Below are 27132 nucleotides of genomic sequence, written 5' to 3' on the forward strand. Positions count from 1 at the left end.
CACATATATACACACACACATATATATACACACACACATATATATATATATATATATATATATATATATATATATATACACACACACACACACGAGGTCTGTTAGAAAAGTATCTGACCTTTTTATTTTTTGCAAAAACCATATGGATTTGAATCACGTGTGCTTGCATCAGCCAAGCTTGAACATTCGTGCACATGCGTGAGTTTTTTCACACCTGTCGATTGCGTCATTCGCCTGTGAGCAGGCTTTGAGTGAGCACTGGTCCTCCCCCCTCATCGGATTTTCATTATGAGGAAAATGTCTGAACGGCTGAAGCAGCGCTGCATCAAATTTTTCCAGAAACTATGAGAGACAGCCAGGTGGACACCATTCGGAAAATTCAGATGGCTTTCAGGGACGATTTTATGGGCATCACACAGATTAAGGAGTGTTACAGCCGGTTTAATGACTGTGCACAATGGCAGAGGGCGCGCCGCGCTCCGAGCGGCACTCAACAGGCTGAAACGACCAGATCATTTCCAAACTGAATGCTGTGTTGATCCGGGACGTCGTCTGACTACCAGAGAAATGGCAGAAAAGGTGGACATCAGCACTTTCCGGCACATTCCACTGTTAAAGGAGATTTTGTCATGAAAACAGGAGCGGAGGAATTCACCACGGAGCCGCTAATGGCGTGGAACGAAAGCACCTCCGTGTTGGTCTCACAGGACATGTGACATGCCCAGATCTTCGACAATTTCTCGGATACTCACTCAACTGAAAAGCCAACCAAAGCCGTCTGAATCTTCTGAATGGTGGAAGAGCTGGGCATGTCCCGTGAGACTTCCAACACGGAGGTGCTTTTTGTTCTGTGCTATTACGCGGCTCCGTCCTGACGCGCGAATTCCGCCGCAATTCTTTCATTACAAAATCTCTACAAAAGGCTAGTGCAATTAAAGTGAATCATTGACAATTTCTTACTGGTTAGCACTGTTGAGTCACAGCAAAAAGGTCATGGGATCAATTTCCACCTGTGGCCTTTCTGTGTGGCGTTTGTATGTTCTCGCCACTTTTGTGTGGGTTCCCTCCGGGTGCTCCGGATTCCTCCCACATCCAAAGACTTGAAGGTTAGATGAATTGGAAATGCTAAATTGTCCATAGATGTGCTCACAGGTGTGAATGTGTTTGTTTGTCTATATGTTGCCCTAAGACAGATGGGCATCCTGTACAGGGTGAACCCTGCCTCATACTCTATGAGTGTTGGGATAGGCTCCAGCCCCCGCGATCCAATGTTGAATAAGTGGTTGAAGATGAACGTGTGTGTATACCTCCACCAACAAAGTTGGAATAGGTTACGTTTTCGGCTCCGTTTGTTAACACCATAGAGCCCACAATTTCTCATTCGTCGGTATGACATTTTTACTGAAGATTCATATCAATTCATAACTTTCTCAAAAAAAGATCCAATTTCGTTCATATGTGAGTGTGTTATGTAGGATGGTATCCTTTTTCATCTGAAAGTTTGATCCCAATCTGATCCAGATTACCGATTTTGTGGCCATTTAAATTGAACATTGAAAACCAAATTTAATGTATATTTTAAGTTATATCTTAATCAAAAATGCCCCAATCACTCTCATATTTGAAAGTAAGGCGCAGACTGTTAGAAAAGTATCAGACCTTTTTATTTTTTGCAAAAACCTGATGGATTTGAATCACGTGTGCTTGCATGAGCCAACCTTGAACCTTCGTGCGCATGCGTGAACTTTTTCACGCCTGTCGATTGCATCATTTCCTGGTAAGCAGCCTTTGTGTGGGATGTGTGTTGTGCACTCGGCGGATTTTCATTTCAAGGAAAAGGACGGAACAACTGGAGCAGCGCCGCATCAAATTTTGCCAGAAACTGGGCGACAGCCAGGTGGAAATCATTCTGATGATTCAGACGGCTTTCGGTGACTTTTCAGTCGTGTGACTATCCGAGAAATTGTGGAAGAGGTGGGCATGTCACAGCATGTCCTGTGAGACTTCAACACAGAGGCGCTTTTGCTCCGCCATCAGCAGCAGCATGAATTTCACAGCCACTCTTTTCATGGCCAAATATTCTGTCACAGTGGAATGTGCCGAAAAAGTGCTGATGTCCACCTCTTCTGCAATTTCTCGGATAGTCACACGACGGTCCCGCATCACCACAGCGTTCACTTTGAAATGATCTGGTCATTTCAGCATGTTGATGGCCGACTGGAGCGTGGCTCGCTCTCCACCATTGTGCGGACGTCTTTAAACCGGTTGTACCGCTCCTTAATCTATGTGATGCTCATAGCATCGTCACTGAAAAAATAAAAAGGTCCGATACTTTTCTAACAGACCTCGTATAATTGATTCAGGTGGCCCAGCAAATTTTGCCCGTTATAACTGAAATCTGACATCGTGGATGAAAACTTGCTCCAGAGCGCTCGTGACCTCAGACCTGAATCTGATTGAACATCTCTGGAGAGATCTGAAAATGGCTGTGCACTGATGCTCATCATCCAACCTGATGGTGCTTGAGAGGTGCTGCAAAAAGAAATGGGTGAAACTGTCCAAACATAGGTGCACCAAGATTGTGGCATCATATTTTAATTACTGCCAAAGGTGTATCAACAAAGTATTGAGCAAAGGGTGTGAATACTTTGCCATTTGGTATGCTTATGTATTTTGGGTCAAGGATGAACACTGTGAAAACAGAAAGTTGACAGGAAAAATATTTTTGGAGAAATGTGCCCATGGTGCTGCAATGCACCATGGGAGTTCATGGTTTTGGAATTTTAAATGGTGTTGTGGTTCATGTAAGTCTAACAGTGTTCTTAGTGATATTGATTCATTGTGTTTTTGTAGTTCAATTAGTTTAATCAGTTTAGTTAAGTCATGCTGCCGTATCCATGACTGAAGACTATTGCTTTTGACGTCTTCTGCCACTATCTCTGTTTGTGGGTGTGTAAAAATTAAAAGCACCTGCTTGCAGTAGAACGCAGAAAAAACAAAAAGCTGTGCATGCGTGTGACTGGAGACAGCTGACATTCGCCATGCTTATGTATTTTGGGTCAAGGATGAATGCCGCCAAAACGGATCGTTGATAGGACTAATATTTTTGGAGAATGGATATTATCTAACATTGCTAATTACATTCTGGACAGTAAATCATCTTTATATTAAAAAAGCGCGTGCTTGCGTGTATCAGGCATGGCACAAACCGGGTGGACACAAATGCAAAGACTCTCTCTAGCAGAATGGGGTAAGAAAATAGGTTTAATATAATAACTCAAGCAGGGATTCTGTACACAGGTGGTCCAGCAGCAAAGCAAAGGTACAGAGAGGCATAAGGCTGAGGCTTGGTCCAACAAACAGACAGAGGTAAAAAAACACAGCATAGTGGCAATCAGAGGCAGAGACAAAAACGTGGTTGAGGACAAAACAAGGTCAAATACCAGCAGGCTGAATACAAGGAAAAACAAGGCAATGTGTGAAGGCTGGAAAGTGAATAACATTCAAGGATCTGGCAGTGATCTGTGAGACTGTGAGGACTTAAGTGACTAGTGGTGTAATTAGTGGAACAAGACGCAGGTGTCAGTGAAGGTTCTGGAAGGGGCGTGACCGGGGAAGACAAAGATTGTGCACAGTGCAAGATAGTGAAGGCAGGAAAACACAGAGTGGAGTGATGAAAGAGACAAAGACACATGAGCAGGTGCAAGAGCGGAAGTGGATGAAAACAGAGCAGAAAGAGTCATGGTGAGAGACGAAGACACTAGGCAATAACAGAAACCATGGACAGAATACAATACAACTATGACCAGGAATGAACTAAGCATGAACATATGAACTGAAAAGTAAATCATCAAAATAAAAACAAAACTAGAATGGAATCTAATCATGGCTGAAGGAAGAAGTGAAAGATAACCAGGTGGCAAAACAAACTATTGGTTAAACAGCAGGTAAACAAAACCGGTGACTATAGAATAGTGCAATAAATAAAAACAACTAACTGATGAGTGACAAACAGAACATAATCAGAAGAAACACTTGAAGATAAATAATAACCAAAACCCGTGACCCGGGATAGCTGTCAATCAAGACAGGATTCAGCCTTTTGATTGATCGTCCAACCATTGTGCGGAGGCCCAGGATCCAGATCCGCTCACAGCTCCATTCACCCCCCAGAGACGCTGAGCGTCCGGGGGTTGGACAAAATAGTGGCATTTATCCATAGATATCTATTAACTCACTAGATGGAGGACTGGGGCGATCTGCTCATTCGCTGCCTGTTGCCAGAGCGTCGCCATCTTTGTTAGCATCTGACAATAAATAGAAATCGATGGCATGATCAATGGTTTCAAGAGAGTTTCACCATAAATTTGCATTTCCCGTGCTATTACTGTGCTGTGACATTTATTCAAACTCAGACCCACATTTGTGCAGCCAATATTTGTCAAAACAAATACAGAAGAGGATCAGACCATTTATATATTAGACTTGAATGAATTTGTTAGTCCCAGTCTATGTTGTGAAGAGTTCACCTGGAGTGATGAATTTTGTTTATACTATCCCGACCATTGTTGTCATTATCTTTATCAAGATAGAAAATGCCATCAGTCTGTCAAACAGAAACAAATTTAAACAGATCATTTCTGCTATGACAAGATACTAGTCTGATCCTTAATTAATTTCATTATGAAGTTAAGTTAAAGAAAGTTAAGTTAAAAAAAAATAATCGGGGTGAAACTAAGAGCTTTGCACGCTGGCATCATATTAAAGATATTAATATTAAAGACTGCTCTTAACCCACCTGCGGCGTCACATTTATGGAGCGCTTTTCCGTGAAAATTTCAAATAAAATAAAACGAAACAGCCATGCCGGCTGTTACCCTACCTGGCCCCTACTAAAAATTCAAGTGGACGCAACCATTTGAAGGATTCCTCTGTAAATATTCATGTATCTGCTGCACTATACTTCTATGTCAAACAAATGAGTTTAGGTCCTATAAATTTCTCTGGGAGGATTTGGATAATGGAGAAACAGAAAATTTAAAGATGGAATAGTTGGTCCTGAAGATTGTAGACCTGGGATTGTCACATTAGAGAAATTTGCCAAGAGTTTGTGGAATGGGGGTTTGACAGTTCCATTACGTATTTTCCTCCACTTAACTCATGAGAGGTTTTGCATTGAAAATGTGAAGCATGTTGAACTTTGCACAGGATATTTACAACTGGGGACTGGAAAATTTGGGTTTGGACATTGGAGAAATGGGTACATGCCAAGGGCAAGTGCTAGATTTAAATCAGCTGGTTGCCTCATTAACATCTTGGCCTTTAGAAAGACCTGATACCACTTCTAAGTGGTGCTGAGACTAGGAGAAGTTTAGGTTTTGACAATCAAGTCAAAACTCTTCCATCATGACTCAAACTCAGGGCTTTCTGAATTGCAACTGCATTTCTAACCATGGAGCTTTCTGTAAAGTCATGGTCCCACCAAATAATGAAGGATGAATATTAAGCCACGTAGCATGTTTTTTTTTTTTTTTTTTTTTTGCTATGAGAAGTTTTATTCAACTATCGTGGGAAAACAGTGGTTCTGAGAGGCTCTTAGAAGCATTATATTCGGTTAATGAAACTCATCTCTAAGCGTGGCGCTAATTTCAAGATGTTAAAAACTTAGCACCAACAGCGTGGGGTAGTTTGTGTGCAAGTTACTACGAAGACTAACGAGGACTACAGAGGCGTGTGTGTTGAGGACGAGACCGCTAAAAGCCCATTATTCAGACACCTGGCGGCTACGAGGACTGTTTTGGACAGGCTCAGCCCTCTTGTGCACAATCCCACCTGCTTTTTGCAGCAGACGCTGTCTATAAAATAATTATTTTGTAGCGGATTAATCATTTTCTGTCAGTTTGGATGTTAAAAACACCTCTAATCGCTTCTGGAATCACAGAGAACCATTTCAACTGGACCCTTTTTGTCCCTCTCTCACCTGCTCCAGGAAGCAGAGAACGTATTTGAGAACAGCTTAAAAGGTAACTATTTTTTTTATTGGAATAGCTTGGTAAAACAGTTGGATGTTCATTCCTTCTTTATGAGCTGCTGTAAAAGTGTGTTTATGATAGATTTAACATCTTGTTAATCATTAGATGAGCTGCGCTCTGTGTACGCCGACGCAATGACTCGTGCTCAAGAAGAGCAATTTTGCAAGATGCCAGCTCGAGAAGGAGTGATTTTGCAGTCAATAACACCCGAACACAGTGGATCACAGTGTTAAATGTGTGTTCTTCATAACAGATGCAAACGTGGATCATTCTTCAAATAAACGCTGACACCCATGCGTGGCTCATTATTCATGCTTTATTATTCAGTGACTTAACACATGCAACCATGGTTAACCTTTAATTACATGTCAAAACCATTTTGAAAAAAGTAAAATTGATTGATTGATTTTACTGACATCAAAGCAATATTTTGTTGTGCTAGAAAACATAATTAGATGCTATTGTGCTGAATTTAAAGATGATCTGATTGATAAGATTTTATCAATATCGATGCCATTATCGATTCCACTTATCGATCTGATTCCTTATCAATACCTCCTGTGAATTTTCTGTGTACTAAAAGTAAGCTTTACAGGTTTTCTATGTCAACAACATTTTAAATTGGTCACTGGATCCTTGATCTCTGGACAAAGAAAAATAAATAAAATCTCTAGTTTTTGTCAAAAGCATTTCCTTTCAGACATTTTGGCATGAATGTCTCTCCATACTTCTGAGCTGAGCTCAGCCAGCTGCTGCACATCAGCGCAGGACGTCTCATTTTGGGAGAAAAAACATTTTGATCGATTGCAGTTTGTTTGTACTACAACGTTTGGAAAGAGGTGTCATTTGATTTAAACGGCGTTTTACTTTCAAGTTATTAATTCCGGCCGGACTCTATCGTTCTAACTTGACTCGGCAGAGAGCAGCACAGCGTTTAGAGCTGTGTGAACAGAACGGAGGACGATTCTTGTTTCTTTCTCGCAACAAGAGAGGAGTCCCAGTTAGTGACTTTAATCCTCACAAAAGTGACTCACGATTGACATATGGCCTATGCCACGAGATTCAGTTTAATCCAGTGAACATAAGTCATTTGAGTGACCGAGTCATTTCAATGTGAGATGTAGCGGTTTGGGAGTTATAGGCTAAAACACAAATCTGAGCAGTACCCATGGGCACAGTACCTCTACTTTCTGGCCTGAGTATTGGGGCAATGTGGGACCAGTCAATAAAGTTTTGTGTTTCTAGGTCTTACAGTGTTTGTTGTACACTTTTAGCAGGGAGAAGAAGAAGGAGAAGGAGAAGAAGAAGTAGTAACATTCCTGCAGTAGAAAAACATTCACAGAATCAACTGTATAAAAAGCTTATAACCAAAATTATTTTGATAGCCAGTAAGCAAAGACCTACAGTAGTATTAAACATTTAAAGTGGTTCTGACATCAAAACTGATATTTTCTTCTTTTCTCAGTCATATATCCCAATTAATTAATTTTATTATAGCTTCACTAAGCGCACAGCAAGGTTTTGGGGGCATGAGCTGAATAAACCAAAAATGTAAGGATTAATATGTCAACCAAATTCAGGCGGCAATGAAGAAGTTTTTGTAAAAATGACTAACCTTGAACAGTAACTTTTGTAGTTTAACTTTGCAGGTATACATACATGCAGGTATACATACATGCATACATACATACACACACACACGAGGGTAGGCTGAAAAGTTCTAAGGCTCCCCATGAAGAAGTAATGCATTAACTGCATTATAGTGAGCCTTAGAACTTTTCAGCCTACCCTCGTGTATATATATATATATATATATATCTCAACACAGAAAATGCCATTTCATTTAGGTTTCTTCTTTCTTTCTTTAAAACTGTACGGCCTTTAAAATTTCACAAAACTGAGTAAATTTAGTTTCGACGGAGATCCACGCATTATAATGACAGTTCTTTTTTGAAACGTGTTGTAAAATCGCAGCTCATTTTAATGAAGAGAACATATTTACCTGGCAGCAATTCCATAACAAATATTTTATTGTTAACGCTGTCTGCAAGAGGAACCCCAATTTACTTTTGACCATGTGTGATGCACGTACATGGGCAATGCACGCCATCATCTGTAAGATGTCTTGTAAATTACTTCAGAGATACTGTCTAATTTTAAAAAAGTTAATTTAAATGTTAAAAAAATGTTAATTAAAAAAACAGCATTTATAGATTTGAAGTGTTTATTCCTCGCTAACGGTGAGAAACATATTCGATTTATACAGAAATAAGCTGTTTCGAAGTGTTTTCTGCCATGTTGGAATATTTTGTTCGAGCGAGCAGCCAGGTGGCATCACCGTGCATCTCTACTCTGGCTGTCACTGTGTGTTTCCTACCTTCCCTCTTGCAAGTTGGGGGAATTCCCCACCTGATCTATGATGTCACTATGGTCACTATCAGACTGTACGGGTCACTGCCAAAATCAGTTCAAGACCGTCTGTTAGTCTGAAATTTTTCTCTTCTGGGAAGTATTACTTTTTTCCAGACATTGCAAATTTTGATCACATTGGCAAAGTCATATTATGAATCCCCTATTTAAAAGGTCAATAAATAAAATTATAGATGTGCCAAAGAAAATTCTTTTTGACTTGCATGTTTAACAAGAGTGTTCTGAGAGCACAAGATGCCCCATTGGCAAATGCTGCTTTGGCAAGGGTGTGCTACTTTCTGATGACATTTCAAGGAATGTGATAGTTGATCTCAGAATGCAGACACCAACTCATGACACTGGCAGTGTCTAGGTTTGTTAATCAAGGGCTATAACTATGCCAAAATGTGTCAATCCTGTACAATATTACAATATGCTAATTACCAACATATAACAAGGATTTATACCAAATTTCCCAAAATTCCGACTAAAAGTGTGAGGGGAGTTAATGTCAGAATGCAGGCACCAACTCATGAAACTGACGGAGTCTAGATTTGTTAATCAGGGGCCATGACTCTAGTAAAATGGGTCCAACTCGAACGATATAATATGTGTATTACCAGCTTATAAACAGGACTGTTACCAAGTTTCACAAAATTCATCTTAAAAATGTGAGACAGACAGCCAGCGGGAGATAAAACCCAAAGGCTGTACACTTTTAACTACAACACTTCAATAAATGAAACTCAAACAGAATGAAAACATAATTATTTACTCAAACTGTTAGCACACGCAATCTGTGTATCCAGTACCCACTAAGCCCACACAGCCACTGTCTGTTGCAGGGCTGCAAACTGTGACCAGACCGTGCAAGTTAATATTTCACCTGGGTTGGTTGCGTGCATCATGAACATTTGTTTTGATGGCAGCTATAGTCAGCTACTTAACTAATTGTGACAGTGACTTTTAGTTTAGAGCAACAACGTTCAAGTATGTAGTTCACGGAGAAAAACGAAGGGAAGGTGCAGGTTCACAGAATGCAGCAGACACTGTGCCAAGCCTACGCTTTTTCTGCTCCCAACAAAGCAGCCTGGGGTTTGACACACGTCAGGTCAAGTGCAGAAATATTCACTCAGTTTAAAATATCAGAAGTTGAGAGCGGAAGGTGCGCAAATATTCAGATCTGCGAGTGTGTGTCTCGTGTCCCCTCCATGTCATCCTGAGCAAAGTGGAGCATTAAAATGACATAACTTAATTAACAACAATAATGTATTATCCAAGAACCTATATCAAAGCTTACAGTCATCAGACTGAATGTTTTTTCAGATTTCAATGTCAATATTGATGAAATAAAGTGCACTGATGTCAAATTTATTTGTCCTTTCTTTGTGGATTAAAGTCATTAAATAATCTCCTGTTTTAGCTCATATTCAAATGATTCACATTCAGAACTGTCCATCAATATGTTCAAAAAATTGAATTCCTGCACCTCTAGAAAGGTGTAGCTGCTGACTTGCAGGCCAACACGCCCAGCTGTATGGACCGTCCAAGACCAAAGGGCGGTGTCAACAACAGCTTTATAACCCAAGCATATGATGTTATATTACAGCTCTTGGAATGCCACTGCAACTTTTAGATAAAAGTGTTTATCAGCAGAGACATCGCCCAGGAAGAATATTCGCAAATGAAGAGCAAATTTGGTTCCTACTGAGTCACTGGTTAAATTCTGTTTTATGTCACAGCCTCTGAACTCAGCAGTTAGCTAACGAGTACACTAACAGTGTAATTACACGTCACACAGGGCTAACACAGATGAAGCCTGCAGGGACTCTCAGATCTCCCAGGTAGAAGACAAACAGGGCTCCTCCTAGGTTCTGGACTCCAACACACCAAACGCTCATTTCAAAGCCCTGCTGCAACACAACAGAGTGCATACTGTCCATATTATCCACAATTCTGAAATATGAAATACTTCTAAAGTACAGTACTACTACTGTTACACAATTAATGTAACTTGCGAAGAAAGCTGATTTAAATACAGGTACACCAGATCACAGCATGCATATTTTAAATATGCATCCTGAGATAACATTTGTTGTGATATGACATACAACAAATAAGTCTGACTTGATTAAACCAAACAATAACTATAACTGGATGGCATCAGAAGACTCAAGTCAGTATCCAACGGTATAAGGTAAATAACCAATCAATCAGATGTATATGAACTGTGAGGTAAACTTACATCCATACATAACAACAACCCCAATTTAATCATTTTGGTTTTCAAGGATATACTTCACTTTAAATGTGTGGGCAAAAAAAAAAAAAAACCCTAACTAAATCAAGGTGTAGGAATTGCAATCATTTTTATATGTTAACTCAACTTCAATGGCTCAAAAACTACAACAACAGAAATTCACCATTGTTAGTATTGTGCTACAAAAACCACACACAGTGACACTATTTATAAAAAAAGAGCACAGCAGCGTCTCTACCTGCTGAGGAAACTGAGGACTTTCCACATCAGCAAGGACATTTTAACTCTGGTCACTAATTATACACCAATATCTAATCTATCAGTGTCCGGTGATTGGAGTAATTATTTATATACCTGGCCGGACATAAAACATAATGAGAGCACACTGCTTATGTCATTTCATCACTATACGTCTGTGACCATGGGTCATATGCAGAGGCACAGAGGGATCATACTCGTATTGTCCGCTCAGTGGGCCTCATGTATCAAAGTTGCGCACTTGTGGCGTAAATTTACGGTGTAAATTTGAAATACAAAGTTGCCGTGACATGTATCAAGCAGTGCGCACCTGCCCAGTTCCAGAGTACGCCTGACATGACCTTGATAAATGCGGCAGGTGAAAACAATCGTAATTATAATAAACACGCCCATAAATATGCAGACTCCGCTTCAGACACACCCTCATTTTACAACATGGAAGCCAGGAAGATGGCAAAGAAAAAGAACTCTACCAATCACGATGCGTGCCAATAGAGCGTCAAAAGTGGCCGTCGTATCAATTGTTTTGTAGTATAATCAAAAAAGTGTTACAGTGGTCCCTCGTTTATCGCAGGAGTTACGTTCTAGAAATAGCCCGTAATACGCGAAACCGCGACATAGTCAGCGTTATTTTTTACAATTATTATAGACGTTTCAAAGCTGTAAAACCCCTGTAAAACCACTTTATACACTTTCTCAATCAGGCATGAACATTTTCTCACTTTTCTCTCATGTGTAAACACTCTCAAAGTTCAAACCTTAGTAGAAAAATAAGACCAAACTGTTTTCAGGCCCAAACATTTGTTTGAGAAATAAAAATAGAACGTTTTCCTATAAATAATTATGATGGCTTTTAGAACTAACAAATTTAATTTTAACGATCAACGTACGAGGTTGGACACATAAGAAATTATTAATAGTGACTGACCAGTTTCACAAATCTCGCCTCTGCGTCCTGGCGCCGCGCCTTTTTCCACTCACACCTGGCTGCAGGCATCTGTTTCCAAGTGACAAACAATTATGAGTAGTTGTTGGTGCTCTTTTTTCTTCTGGGCGAGAAGATTCTTATAAACAGACACGCAGAACACAGAGAAAAAAAAAAAAAAAAGGCATGCAAAATTGGACTAAAAACTCCACGAAACGGAGAGGCCGCAAAAGGTGAACCGCGTTATAGCGAGGGACCACTGTATTCTCTTTTCACATGTCAATAATTCTTGACATGTGGATATTTGCTCGCTCAATTAATAAGACACTCCTAATTTTTCAGATTTCTTTATTCTTAAAATGTATTTATTTTATTGTGACAAATGAATGGAGACGACAACCTGATTGCAGCACGGGCGAAGGGAATGACAACACTACAGTTGTAATTATCAATTTCATTGTCTAAAACGATCACACCACATAAAGTTAAGCTCAGCGCTGCTCTGGCTCCAGGCTCGAAGTCTGGAGAAAAAGGCGAGCAGCGCTTTCTTTGCAGTCAGCACTGTGGCCACGGATCGTGCTCGATAGACCAACAATCCCGCAAAAGTGGGATTTGTATTGATTATTATGTAGTATAATCAGGAAAGTGTTATTTATGTAACATATGCATTGATTTGTATAATGGCACTGTTTATCATGTTAATCATTTTCATTTGGATTCCAGCGCTGGTTCATTTTGGTGTATAATTTACACCACCTCTCGACCTGGTGTATATTTTCAGCGCAGCGTACGCCAACGACCACATTGATAAATGTCAAGTAGTGCAGCCGTTTTGGCGTACACCCCATATACGCTCAAATATTGCCGTACGCACGTTGATACATGAGGCCCAGTAAGAGGGATTAAATATTGGGAATTACAGTGTTTTATACGTTGTGTGGTTTTCATTTTGTTTCTCCACAGCAGCGGCACAATGTGGTGCAACACGTTCCAGCTGCTCGCACTGTGTTCATGCACACGCACGAGCATGCACAAAACAGTCGTAGTGCTGGGATCATTCACGCCTGCCTGACTGTGTGTCCCTCCCGACGTCGGCTTGATGTTTTTGTGGTTCACTAATTCGGTCTGTTTCGCTGTGATTTGCCCTGATTCATACTTATCTGTGCTTGGTGTGAAGGGGCCCTTATGAGCTGCCGAGGTTAGCGAGGCGGAGCTATGACATCAACATTTCAGAAAAGTTCCTTATATGCTGTCCACATGAAAATGCAAATCCGCAGTTTAAATCACTGATACACTCTGAGACCAGTTTTCAAAAAGTAGTGTTTTTGGGCTGTGAAAATGCCCATTCCATGTGTATGAGGCCTCAAGCACTGAGCTTCTCGTGGACAGATATGGATGACTGATGTTCTCAAATGAAGCGCGGCAAGGGGCCAGGACAGTGAGGATAGATAGGAACGATACTGCGTGTTTGAGAAGGCGCGATGCAGTGCATCGATATCTTGTTCTGTGGCAGCATCTGTGATGTTTTGTACTGAATGACAATAAAAATGAATCTAATTCTCTAAGTCTAAGTGTTTGTTGAATACTTCAATAATGCTGAGGAAGATCCAGGAAGCACATGAAAAATGACCAGTTAATGTGTTGTGCTATTGTTAGTTTGAGTCAAATTATTCATTTATTTGTCTGAGGTTCCAGAAAGCAGTTCCTGACCGTTTTAGCCCACTTTAACCCCTGAATTTATAGACAAGTTACCTAATTGAAGCAATGCAAAAGCAGGAACACCCAGTGAAGAACCTTAACAGCTAAATATATTCTGAGACTTTTTGCTGACTCATGATGTCTACCTGCACATTGAAAATGCAGTAGGAGTGAGGCCAGCTGGTTCATTTTAGTTCTCTTTATAGGTTCACCCTATGTTTAGACAAGTCAAATTCTCAAAACCAACAGTTTTGACATCTATTTAAATCCTCAAGATGCTTCTAATGATACAGTATATTAATGTTAAGTTATTTACAAAATAATATTACCTTAAGAATTTGTATAATTACTGTAAGTTGTCAACAAGCTTTGTCAGTTGCACATACCCCGAAATTAAGAATGAACTGGATTGTTAACATTGGTAAATACTGAAACCGCATGAAGCCAATAAATGCACATCTATTTTACATTGAAAAACATGGTACATCCTCAAAAAGGTACCAGTGGTATTGTTAAATATGCCAATCCAGAATCTGTGGCCAATTTTGGGAGAAACCTTCCTGTGTCAAAGCCTGTGCTGGCAGCTGACCTTCAATTCATGAACCAAGTGATTTGCTGTGATCTCCTTCCAAAAGGAGCTCTGACAAATTTGTTGCCTCTATCAAATATTTCTTGAATGGGCTTATGATTAAGGATCTGCATAACAGAACATCATCTGCAACAATCTGAGGATTTAAATAAAGACTTATTTTAGCTCGTAATAAGGTGGGATGATGCCAGACTCTACAGAGTAAAGCAAAAACAGGACCATAACCATGGTCTTTATACAGGTGTTGCCTCCTGTGTTATATTATACACTTTTAAACCTTTAAATTGCCAACTGAAAGATTTAAGCAGTTAAACTGAAGGTGGATAAACATTCAATTTAAATTGTTTGTACAGCGTTAAATCACAACATAAGTCATCTTACAACACTACACATAAGCAAGATCCAGGCCTTACTGTAATGCTCTGACACAAACATTATTAAACATCATTGTTTACACCCAACAATGGCTCTAAAAGTATCACTATAGCATAGTGGTGCAGTGTGACAGCAGAATTCTCATTTGAAAGGCAACAACAGTCCTGTTGAGTGGCACAGAATAGACAAAGAGCACACACAGGCAACAAATAAATGCTGCTTCAAAAGGCTCTTCCTGTTGGACAGTCCTGGCACACAAACTGCTGCTGCAACAATTTCTTGGTTTTGGCTTTAAAAAAAAAAAAAAAAAAGAAGTTATTTTTCATATCCCAAATAATACAGGAATCGCAACTGATGTTATTACGTGATTGCTAAATTACATTCTGGGAGAATTTTTTCCCTATCTCTCTCAGCCAAAGTGAGGCACTGTTCCTGGACACTGGAGGGTGCAGCGTGCTGCACAACGTGCTCAAATGTTGGAGCTTTTCTTTTGGAGAAGGTTTCCGCCAGACAGTGACAGTAATAAATTTAAGCCTGGTCCACACATATGTTTTCACAGGAAAACAACTAATTACCTGCACATTTTACCCTTTCATCCACACTTGTCCATCATTTTCCTCCAAAAGGCAAGTCTTTGAAAATGTCACCCAGAGGAAATAAAACCAAACTAGCATGTGTGGTCACTGAATCTGTATCTTTTAGTAAATGGTGCAGTAACAGAAATTAGCAGCACATAGTGTTCCAGAGCATTTGAACTGAAATATTGCTTTGTATAACTCAAGAACTATTTTACAGACATGGCCTATTTCATGGTGAAGAGAGAGCTGAGTAGGGGGGCAAAGCTCTCGATTTACCAATCGATCTACGTTCCGATCCTCACCTATGGTCATGAGAATTGGCTCACGACCGAAAGAACGACATCGCGAGTACAAGTGGCCGAGATGAGTTTCCTCCGCAGGGTGGCTCCCTTAGAGATAGGGTGAGCAGCTCAGTCACTCGGGAGGAGCTCGGAGTCGAGCCGCTGCTCCTCCACGTCAAAAGGAGCCAGTTGAGGTGGCTCGGGCATCTTTTTCAGATGCCCCCTGGACGCCTCGCTGGAGAGGTGTTCCGGGCACGTCGCATCGGGAGGAGGCCCCAGGGAAGACCCAGGACATGCTGGAGGGACTACGTTTCTCGGCTGGCTTGGGAACGCCTTGGGGTTCCTCCGGAGGAGTTGGGGGAGGTGTGTGTGGATCGGGAGGTCTAGGCGGCTTTGCTTGAGCTGCTGCCCCCGCAACCCGACTCCAGATAAAGCGGTAGAAAATGGATGGATGGATGGCCTATTTCATGCAGTGCTCATCTTCAATGGACCACTGATGAGGAGGATGCATTAATAATAAAAGTGACTCCATATTTTTGAAAATATGACTTTTTAACGTCCACGAGTTAAGCATTAATTTCATCAGATGAGATGAAATATCTTTGTCAACAAGCTTTTTTTGTGACAAAAGTGATACCACATCAGTGTTCTAAAACAATGGCTAAAATGAAATTAACATGCATTATTGTTAATGAAAAAAAGACAAGACTAAAATGTTTTGCATAAAATAAAAATATAACGCAATGCTAAAATACCCTCGGCTGTATGACTATTGTGTCATTTGCAGTTGTTTAATTACTAAGTTCCTATTGTTTTATGTACAGTTTGTACATGTTCAATAAAGCCCCTCTATCAATCAATCAAAAACAATTTTTTGACATTTTAAGAGAGAAAGTTGTGCTAATCAAGGAATATTTGTAGATCACCCTCTGTGCATTTGCAGGTATTAATGAGACAAATGAACTCCATTGGAAGTTAGCTTTGACTTAGTGGAAGCTTGCATACACATTTAACATCTGCAAAATGTCTTGTAAATAACTCCAGAGATGTTACCAGGTTACAAAAACATCATTTTCAGTTTTTAAAGTGTTTATTTCTCTGTAGCTTTTACACAATATACAAACAAACAAACAAAACGGAGCTTTGCAGTTGGCTACCATCCTGTGATGTCATCATGCTTACATCCGCTAAATGGGTACCACGGTGGCTTAGTGGTTAGCACCGTTTCCTCACAGCAGGAAGGTCATGGGATTGATTCCCACCTTTGGCCTTTCTGTGTGGAGTTTGCATGTTCTCCCTGTGTTTGCGTGGGTTTCCTCAGGGTGCACTGGTTTCTTCCCACATTTAAAGACATGTAGGTTAGATGAATTTGAAACTTTATAATTGCCCAGGTCTCCCTTGCAAAAGAGATCTCGAACTCAATGGGACTAACCTGGTTAAATAAAGGTTAAATTAGAGAAACACTAAATTAAAATTCATTCTAACTTGCATTTCATCCTGTCATCCAACTTAATCATCAGCTCAGAGGTGTTATTAGGTTCCAAAAACAGCGTTTTCAGTTATTCGCTGTTTCACAGTTGTGAATTTCGCTCCGTCTGGAGGTCTGTGACTCACATGAGAGGTCGGTATCAGCAGAGTTCCAGTTCAGAGCACAGTGTAAACACACCTCATGAAGTATGGACAATATGACAACATCGTGGCACAGCAGAGGTCCATCACAGGTGCTATACCTCCTCTAGATAACCCTCTCAACTTGAACGTGTCATCATCATAATCACCTGTGAACTCATTGAATCGGCTCCATCCACATCCTCACTAGCCATTGTTTACATGGTTTTGAAATGCCGGAACTCTGCTGGTGCTGCGGTGCATTCTGGGAAGCACCAAATAGAAGTGTTTGTTTCTTGATAGCTTTTAGATAATATATGAGAAGTATGTATATAAACACACAAAAACAAAGCAATTTTGGAGAGACCAGTCAGTGACATCACAGGATTGGGTATCGGGAACTGGTTCTTATTGAGAATCATTAAGAAATTATTCAATCCACTGACATTAATAGCCTTTTTGCTTAATGATTCCCTCATCAGTCCTTCAGAGTGGCCATTGTTTTTGAGGGTTTGTCGGGAAAATGATCATTTCTCTACACTGATTACAGACCCTGTAATCAACCGTTTCTACAGTGCATCTTTGCTTTGAACCTTGAACCAATGAAGCAGCACTTCGACCTGCTGCTTCCTTGATTCATTCTTTCGCTCCTCTTCAGAAGCGGCAAAGCTGCTTCTTAACCAGTCTCAAAGCCATTTAAAAATGTTAATCATGAGTCACTTTTGTGCTGATTAATGTCACAAACTAGGACTCCTGTCTTGTTGCGAGAAAGAAACAAGAATCGTCCTCCGTTCCGTTCACACAGCTCCAAGCGTTGCACGGCTCTGTGCCGAGTCAAGTTAGAAAGATAGAGTCCAGTCGGAATTAATAACTTCAAAGCAAATCGCTGTTTAAAATCACATGACACCTCTTTCCAAACGTTGTAATACAAACAAACTGCAATTGATCAAAATGTTTTTTCCTCCCAAAATGAGACGTCCTGTACTGACGTGCAGCAGCCGGCTGAGTTCAGCTCAGAGTCTATGTATGGCATGACACTCATGCCAAAATGTCTGAAAGGAAATGCTTTTGACAAAAACTACAAATTTTGTTTATTTCTGTCTATGTCCAGAGATCAAGGATCCACCCTGTAGAGTTTATTTATGTCCAGAGTTTAAGGATCCAGTGACCAATTTCATATTTATTTACTTTAAGACTCAAAATGTTGTTGACATAGAAAACCTGTAAAGCCTACTTTTAGTACACAGGAAATTCACAAGAGGTATCGATAAGGAATTGATAGATAAAATCTTATTAATACCCATCCCTAAACATGAGACACTGAAAGCTTGCACTGTGGACTCGAGAAAGATTTCATTTTCTTCTGCACTAGGGCCAGAGCTGAGAAGAACATTCAGCTCTGCTAAGAAACAACACAATTAACCACTCAGTCTCATCTACACTTTATCGCTCCAGTTAACCAATTAACATGGTGAATATTTTCAACTTGCTTCCTTTGATAGGACAGAGTTTTGAGACAGACGACACTGCAGGCATCCTCCCAGCTGAACTTTAATACCTAGCTGGCTGACATGGTGTCAAACTTTAAGAAAGGACAAGAGATTTATTAAAAAAAAGAAAAAAAAAATGCCCTCATCTCAGAACTCATCAAAAGACCTGGTTTTACTGCACAACCTGATGGACACATTTTAGCTGCAGACACGCAAACTACTCCTTGGAATGTGATCTGTATACCAACAACCACAAAAAGAAGGAACGCAGTCGTGTTAAATTAGTCACCCGAGCTCAGAATTACCTTAGCCAAGGAAAATGTCAGATTAAGTGTAACCTGGATATGCAAAAAAACTTTTTCTAAAAATAAAATAATTTCATCAAGGATCATTAAGGCAGAATACAGAGAAAGAAAACTCCAGTGATTCATGGCAAATAATGACTGATGTTATGCAAACAGAAAAACTCTTCAATTATCGCTCACTCCTTTCATACAGGTGCTGGTGACATAAATAGAATATCATGAAAAAGTTGATTTATTTTGGTAATTCCATTCAAAAAGTGAAACTTGTATATTATATTCATTCATTACACACAGTGATATATTTCAAATGTTTATTTCTTTTAATTTAGATGATTATAACTGACAACTAATGAAAATCCCAGATTCAGTATCTCAGAAAATTAGAATATTGTGAAAAGGTTCAATATTGAAGACACTTGGTGTCACACTCTAATCAGCTAATTCGCTCAAAACACCTGCAAAGGCCTTTAACTGGTCTCTCAGTTTAGTTCTGTAGGCTACACAATCATGGGGAAGACTGCTGACTTGACATCTTGCATGGGCTAAAGGCAAAAAGGACTCATACTGCTGCTGAGTGGTCCAAAGTTATGTTCTCTGATGAAAGTAAATTTTGCATTTCCTTTGGAAATCAAGGTCCCAGAGTCTGGAGGAAGAGAGGAGAGGCACAGAATCCACAATGCTTGAGGTCCAGTGTAAAGTTTCCACAGTCAGTGATGGTTTGGGGTGCCATGTCATCTGCTGGTGTTGGTCCACTGCGTTTTCTGAGGTCCAAGGCCAACGCAGCCGTCTATCAGGAAGTTGTAGAGCACTTCATGCTTCCTGTTGCTGACCAACTTTATGGAGATGCAGATTTCATTTTCCAACAGGACTTGGCACCTGCACACAGTGCCAAGCTACCACCAGTATTTAACGTCTGTGGTATCCCTGTTCTTAATTGGCCAGCAAACTCACCTGACCTTAACCCCATAGAAAATCTATGGGGTACTGTGAAGAGGAAGATGCCACACGCCAGACCCAATAATGCAGAAGAGCTCAATGCCACGATCAGAGCAACATGGGCTCTCATACCACAGACTGATCGACTCCATGCCACACTGCATTGCTGCAGTAATTCAGGCAAAAAGGAGCCCCAACTACGTATTTAGTGTTGTACATGCTCATACTTTTCATGTTCATACTTTCAGTTGGCCAACTTTTCTAGAAATCCTTAAGTAATATTCAAATTTTCTGAGATACTGAATTTGGGATTTTCATTAGTTATCAGTTATAATCATCAAAATTCAAAGAAATAAACATTTGAAATATATCAGTCTGTGTGTCATGAATGAATATAATATACAAGTTTCACTTTTTGAATGGAATTACTTAAATAAATCAACTTTTTCTTGATATTCTAATTATATGACCAGCACCTGTAGGCTGAAGATGTAAGACATGCTAAATTTGAGAGGACATCTTTCAACCAACAACTCATATATGACATCACCACACTATATATATATATATATATATATATATATATATATATATATATATATATATATATATATATATACACACATACAGAGAGAGAGAGAGGTCTGGTGCCAAAACTTCACATGGAAGTTAGTAGAAACAGTGTGGAAGTGGTGGACATATAAATGGTATATAACGTACACAGGTATGAATTTGCATGACTGTATGGAGCTTGATTATACTGCACAAACAAAAAGGGAAGACCTCATCACCTGTAACAGCAAATCATCTGGAAAATGTGAGTAACACATGATACATTATTAAACTCAGCCAGTCTGTGAGAGACTTCCACTACAGGAGCAAATTTCATTGCTGCTCAAAATACAGTCCACTTTTCTTTGACAAACAGCGGCAAAATGTGCATGCAAACATACGAGAGTGAGAACTTAGCGGTGTTCAATATTATACACTATTTTTCATCCAGAGTATTACTTCAGATCCAGATAAATTTTCTAAACTGCAGCAGCTACAGATTTTCCAAGATACTCAGTATGTTCAGAATGACCAGCACATGCTTGGAAGGGTCATAGAAGAGTGTAAAATTTCTAATATTGATATTTTAAGAGAAAACATTAGGTCAAACAATAGGGATGGGTATTGATAAGATTTTAATCAATATCAATGCCATTACTGATTCCGCTTATTGATCCTATTCCTTATCGATTCCCTTATCGATACCTTCTGTGAATTTTTTGTGTATTACAAGTAGGTTTTACAGGTTTTCTATGTCAACAACATTTTATTGTGTCTTAAAGTAAATAAAAATTAAATTGGTCACTGGATCCTTGATCTCTGGACATAAAGAAACTCTACATGGTGGATCCTTGATCTCTGAACATAGAAAGAAATAAGCAAAAGCTGTAGTTTTTGTCAAAAGCATTTCCTTTCAGACATTAATGACATGACTGTCTCTCTATTAGTCTGATCTGAGCTCAGCTCGCTGCTGGAGTGTGCATGTCCGCTTGGGCTGCTGCTCATCAGTGCACGACATCTCATTTCGGGAGGAAACAAAAAAAACATTTTGATCAATTGCAGTTTATTGTTTGTATTACAAAGTTTGGTAAGAGGTGACATTTGATTTAAACGGCGATTCGCTTTGAAGTTGTAAATTCTGAGCGGACTCGACTCAGCAGAGAGTGGCGCAGCGTCTGGAGCACCGGAATGGAGGACAATTCTCGTTTCTTTCTTGCAACAAGATAGGAGTCCCAGTTAGTCACTTTAATCAGCACAAAAGTGACTCACGATTGACATATTTTAATGGCTTTGAGAGGGGTTAAGATGCGGAGTTGTCGCTTCTGAAGAGGAGCAAAACAATGAACCAAGGAAGCAGCAGATCGAAGCACTGCTTCATTGGTTCAAGGTTCAAAGCAAAGACACGCTGTAGAAATGGTTGATTACAGGGTCTGTAATCAGTGTAGAGAAATTATCATGTTCCCGTCAAACATCCTCAAAACAATGGCCGCTCTGAAGGACCAATAAGGGAATCATTAAGTAAAAAGGCTATCGATGTCGGTGGATCAAATCATTTCTTAACAATACCTGAAAAGAACCGGTTCCCGATACCCAACCCTATCAAAAAATCTACACACAGTCCAGAATTGCCACATATTTAGCAACTTAAACTTTCTGGGCTATTGGCTGTTGGGAGGTTTCCCTGATAATCTTTAAAACATTTAAGATCTCTAGATACTGCTATCGGTGAAAGAAACAAGTTTGGTTCTATTTTTCACTTTAAATCAATATTTCTTTGATAATGACCGAAAATAAAATTTCATTATATTTGGCAAATGTTCCTTCGATGTACGGTAATAAGCTGACTCACTTATTTTAGCCATTTTATCTTAAAATATCAAAATATAAATTTTACACTTTCTATGACCCTGCCAAAAATGTATTGGTCATTCTGGACATTTTGAGTACCTTGGAAAATCTATAGCTGCTGCAGTTTAGAAAATACTGCTGTATTTGAAGTAGCCCTGAGGATGAACCCTAACCCGGATAGAGATTTTGGCACATATCCCAAGTTGTTCATTCGGGTCATATTAGTTTTAAACAGTTGAGTAAATCCTCTCCTAAATGATGTGCATAGATGTTTCAGCTAGGCCCACTATTAAATCTTATGCGCCTTCTCGTGCCTTCCAATCAAAGGATGTGAGCTTGCTCAGTGTTTCCAGGGTTAAGAAGAAGTCAGCAAGGTTTAGAGCCTTTGCCTACTGTGCTGCCATATTGCGGAACAAGTTTGTTTGTTGACATTAGAAAGTCCACTTGTGTTGACCTTTAAAGGCAAATGTTAGATCTTATTTTCTTCTCTTTACCATTAGTTATATTGTTTTATCTCAGCTTAACTATACCACATTTGTTTTTTGTAACTGTCATTTAATATGACAAATACAATAAAATATGAGAAAGGTCTTGCACAAAGGCTGACTGATGAATATTGCTGCATGCAGAATTAGTGACTGGTGCACAGCTCAGCTCATTTGACTGAAATCACTGTCCTCAGAAGATTTCTAGTCTTTAAATAGAAATTGTAAATTAGAGCCAATGACTACAGAATCCATATTTAGATTCCCAGACTGCAGGAAAATGGTTTTAGATTGTTCAATAATTTTACAAAAAAACAGCTCATCACACATGGAGAACGTAAGAGATGAAAATAAGAAAAGTGCAGGAGCACTCAGCAGGCACACATATTAGACACATCTTGTTGAGAAAATAAATCGACCAAGCAACCATATTTTATAAATACAAGCCAAAAAAAAAAAAAAAAAAAAAATCCACCACCCGTGACCTGCCATTTATTAATTTTTTCCATGCAACTTCACAAAAAAAAAAAAAAAAAAAAAAAAAAGAAGCTCAAAGTCCTGTATGACAGATAGACAACTTTAACCTATACCACAGGGTACCATTCAACAACCCCAATTCCAATTAAGCTGGGGCGTTGTGTAAAATGTAAATAAAAACAGAATACAATGATTTGCAAATCCTCTTCAACCTATATTCAACTGAATATACCACAAAGATATTTAATGTTCAAGCTGATAAACTATTGTTTTTGTGCAAATATTTGCTCATTTTGAAATGGATGCCTGCAAAACTTACAACTGTACTATTAAATTGAAAAAAAAAAAAAAAGATCCCTTTGCTGCTGCTGCTGCTGTCACTGTGTTTCTTCAGAGATCAGAGCTACTGCATTTTTGCCCAACTTTAAACAACCCAGGTTCAACCATGACCACATTCTTTTTTACCCATATTTTTTTTTTTTAAATGGGTATGATTTGTAACCATTTGTCCATACGGATAGGAATTGCACAATGGTTCCAACCTGTCTGATCCATCGGTATTGAATTCCGCAGAACTTATTGATTCCTTTTACTGATGCCAGTATTTTTTACCTCCACCAATGAAGTCTGGTGGAGGTTATGTTTTCGCCCCTGTTTATGAACCCACAATTTTTCAAATATTATGAAGTTTTTACAGAGGATTCATATCATGATAGACAAGAACTGATACAGTTTTTGATGTCATAGGTCAAAGTCAGGGAAAATCTTGGGAAATCTCTATCCTGAATGAATTTTCAAAAATTCAGAACTGTCAAAAAGATCAAATTTCTTTCAAATTTGAGAGCGTTATGGAGGTTGGTATACTTTATCGGCTGGCAAAGTTTGATCCAGATCTGATCCGGATTGTGGATATTTGAATTTAATATTGAAAAGCCCCTTTGGTGTACATTTTGCAATATATCTCAATCAAAAGTGCCTAAATCACTCATCTTTCTGGTATGGATTTACCTACACCACCAAAATTGGGGGTTCTAATTTATGCCTGTTTTCTATCTTATCAGTCAGAAACCAAGTGCCACAAAGCAATGACAAACTGTGCATAGCAGAGGTTCTGTGAAAGTTATCTGAAAAAGAATTCAGAAACCGAAAAAGTTTAGAGAAAAAAAAAAAAAAAAAAAAAACTGACAACACTACAAAAAAATAAATAAATAAATAAAAAGAAAACACTAATTCAAGTGCATGATCTAGATACATGCTACTGACATTTTAGATTATAAAAAGCAACTTCTAACAGGACTTTGACCTTGAAAATTTTTTCCACTGTAAAATTTTGTGGAACTGAAAACTAGTGTTGGTGGAGGTTTGTGCTCTATGAGTGCGTTGTTATACTTTATAAAAAAAAAAATTAAAGCAGACACACTCTACACTGCTGAAAATGTGCAGAAAGACTGAGTCGTGGCAGAGTAAGAAGTTAACAAAAATGTGGCTCCATTTCTGACAGTGCAACTAAGGTCTGTAAAATGATAATGGTGCAATAGGTTCTCTGCACAAGTGGCACTACTTCGCCCCCAAGTTAGGTCTGTTAAAGAGGGGAAATACCTTGTTATACTGACAAGTACATATGTATTTGGACAGCGACAGTTTGTCATTTTGCCTCCGTACAGCACCACTGAGACAGTAGCGCAGTGAGATAGGCATTACACTATCAAAATGTAGAATTGGGTTTGATTCTCAGTCTACCTGTCTGTCCTTGGACAAGACAGTTTGTCTGCATTGTCCTGTTCACATGGTTATAAATGGGTACATCACCTTCACAGCACAGAATCTGAAGATAAGCACCAGGAACACAGTAGGTCAAGATTAAATTCAGATCATTTTGAGCTCTGGAAACTGACCACTACTTACAGCAGGGGCTGAATGCTTATGGCTTCAGAACAAGGCTCTCAAAGAAGTCCCTCTGTGTTTTGTGCATTTCTCAGCTTGAACCAGAGAACGCCGACGCTTTGTGCCACAACAAGATAAACTTATTTGAAAAGTTGAAAGACATACAGCGCCTCATTCATACACATCAGCGTTTATCACAGACATCAGTAGATTCTTCAGCATTCTGCACGTGATGAAAATAAATCCCATGATCCACCAAGACAAAAATAAAATTAAATTTTAAAAAAAAAGTTAAATTTCTCTTGTCTCCATGTGGAGGGGAGAGGCCACGCGACAGCGTGTGTGGCCTCGATGACGTGCTCATCAATATTTACCTGTTCTGCTGGTGGTGGAAACACAAACCAAGCCAGACTTAACCATTCTGACCTGTACCATACCGTGCAGTACCGACCCGAACCACTCTTTGGAAATGGGGCTGTTAGCATATGCTGGCTAAATCACTATGTTGTGACAGCTGCATAACCTATCTGATGTATCCAGCACATTTTTCATACATCGGCACGCTGGCTAAATCGTCGTGTGACAGGGCCCTAAGGTGATGTCTTATTTGCAAGGAACCATGTAAATGACTCGCTCTTCAATAGTTTTGTGTCAGGATAAGGGTCAGTTTCTCTGAAATGCACACAACACCTTAATGAAAAATACAAAATTGCAAGAATTTAAAGATACAAAATTGCAACAGGAAAGTATGTACACTGTGAATGTGTGTGCACTGGAAAATGGAGCAAGTGTAAATGTAAAAACAGTTACAGAATATTGTGTGGCAGGATAAATACCCTGTAGCAATATGCAAAACATAGAATGCATTGTGATAGTAAGATACAAAAAAAAAAATGGTAGTGCAGTTGTGATAACACCAGCATCATAATGGTGTTAACCAGGCTGAGACAAGCGGCATTTTCCATGTTCACCTATGCAGACGGGACCAACCAAACCTCGAACCCTCCAGTCACACGGCCATTTCTCCAACCTTAAAGCCATCACATGCCAACACAGTTCCTTTCCACCACTTGCAGTGAGCCAGTCTACATTCAGAGAGATTTAGCAGTTTATGGTGGAAAACAAAACTACGTGAAGTCACTGATCAACATTAAAGACACTGAAGGCCCATGTTGGTCAATGGACAACCATCTCTCTCACACACACACACACACACACACACACATCTGGACGCATTTGGTGTAAATCAGCTGCATTCGTTCCTCAGAGGTGTGCCCTTGGCAGCTGCAGATGTGACTTTTAAACGCCTCAGGCTGTGCAAACCTCAGCATCCATCTCACCCAAGACTTCCACACAGCACCCGTGCACAGACACACCTGGTGTGATAAAGGCAGCTTTTTTTTTTTTTTTCTCCTATCACTGTACCTGAATCTCCCTCCGCAGTGCTGGCACTGGTCCCCAACCCAGCCGGGCCAGCACACACAGCTGCCAGTAGCCGTGTTGCATTGGCCATTCACGCAGGGTTTGTCGCATTCCTTCGCCTCGACGAAACCAAGCAGTCCGACTAGCGAGAGCAAGAGCAGCATCGAGCCGTAGCATGTGGGCTCTGTCAGCCGGCGGCTCAGCAGGCTCCGGCTCCGGCTCCGGCTCCGGCTCCGGCTCCAGCCAGAGCCCGAGCAGGCCCAGCGCGTCGCCCCGTTCATCCTCTCACAAAAGATGGCTGCTCGAGCCAGCCGCTCCGGGGATACACAAACCAACCGGTTAGCAGGCAGCAGAACGTCGCTGTCCTCTCCGAAAGTTGCCGTTTCCCTGGAAATGCGGTTCAGCGTCTTCGTCTGTTACTTGGTCTCCATCTTTCCAGTGGCTCCGTTTCCCAGCGCCGCACCGAGCCGCATATCGACACAGAAAAGTGACGTTATGGTGACGGAAATGCGCACAGGGCTTTAAAAATATTTATTTTGAAACCAAACCGGAAATCCCGCCCTCTCCCAATGCTTACATCCGTTCATCAAATGTTCTAATATATATATATTTTAGATCTGTTATTATGCAGGAATACAAACTTATGAAAGGGATTTCACCCATACTTTAATATAATGTGACGTAATAATTCATAATTTTAATTCAGAATTCATTTATTGT

General features: G+C 39.8%; 1 protein-coding gene across 1 annotated transcript in view; it reads right to left on the minus strand.

Annotated features, from left to right (window-relative positions):
* atrn (attractin) overlaps positions 1-26916 on the minus strand; it is a 446230-nt gene extending 419314 nt beyond the window's left edge. The window contains exon 1 of the mRNA XM_034159382.1: positions 26416-26916. Coding sequence (XP_034015273.1) covers positions 26416-26693 — 278 coding nt within the window. The 5' untranslated portion in view covers positions 26694-26916. The remainder of the gene's footprint in view (positions 1-26415) is intronic.
* Positions 26917-27132: the final 216 nt, after the last annotated feature.

This window comes from Thalassophryne amazonica, chromosome 19 (assembly GCF_902500255.1).
Source record: "Thalassophryne amazonica chromosome 19, fThaAma1.1, whole genome shotgun sequence".
NCBI classification, from domain to species: Eukaryota; Metazoa; Chordata; class Actinopteri; order Batrachoidiformes; family Batrachoididae; genus Thalassophryne; species Thalassophryne amazonica.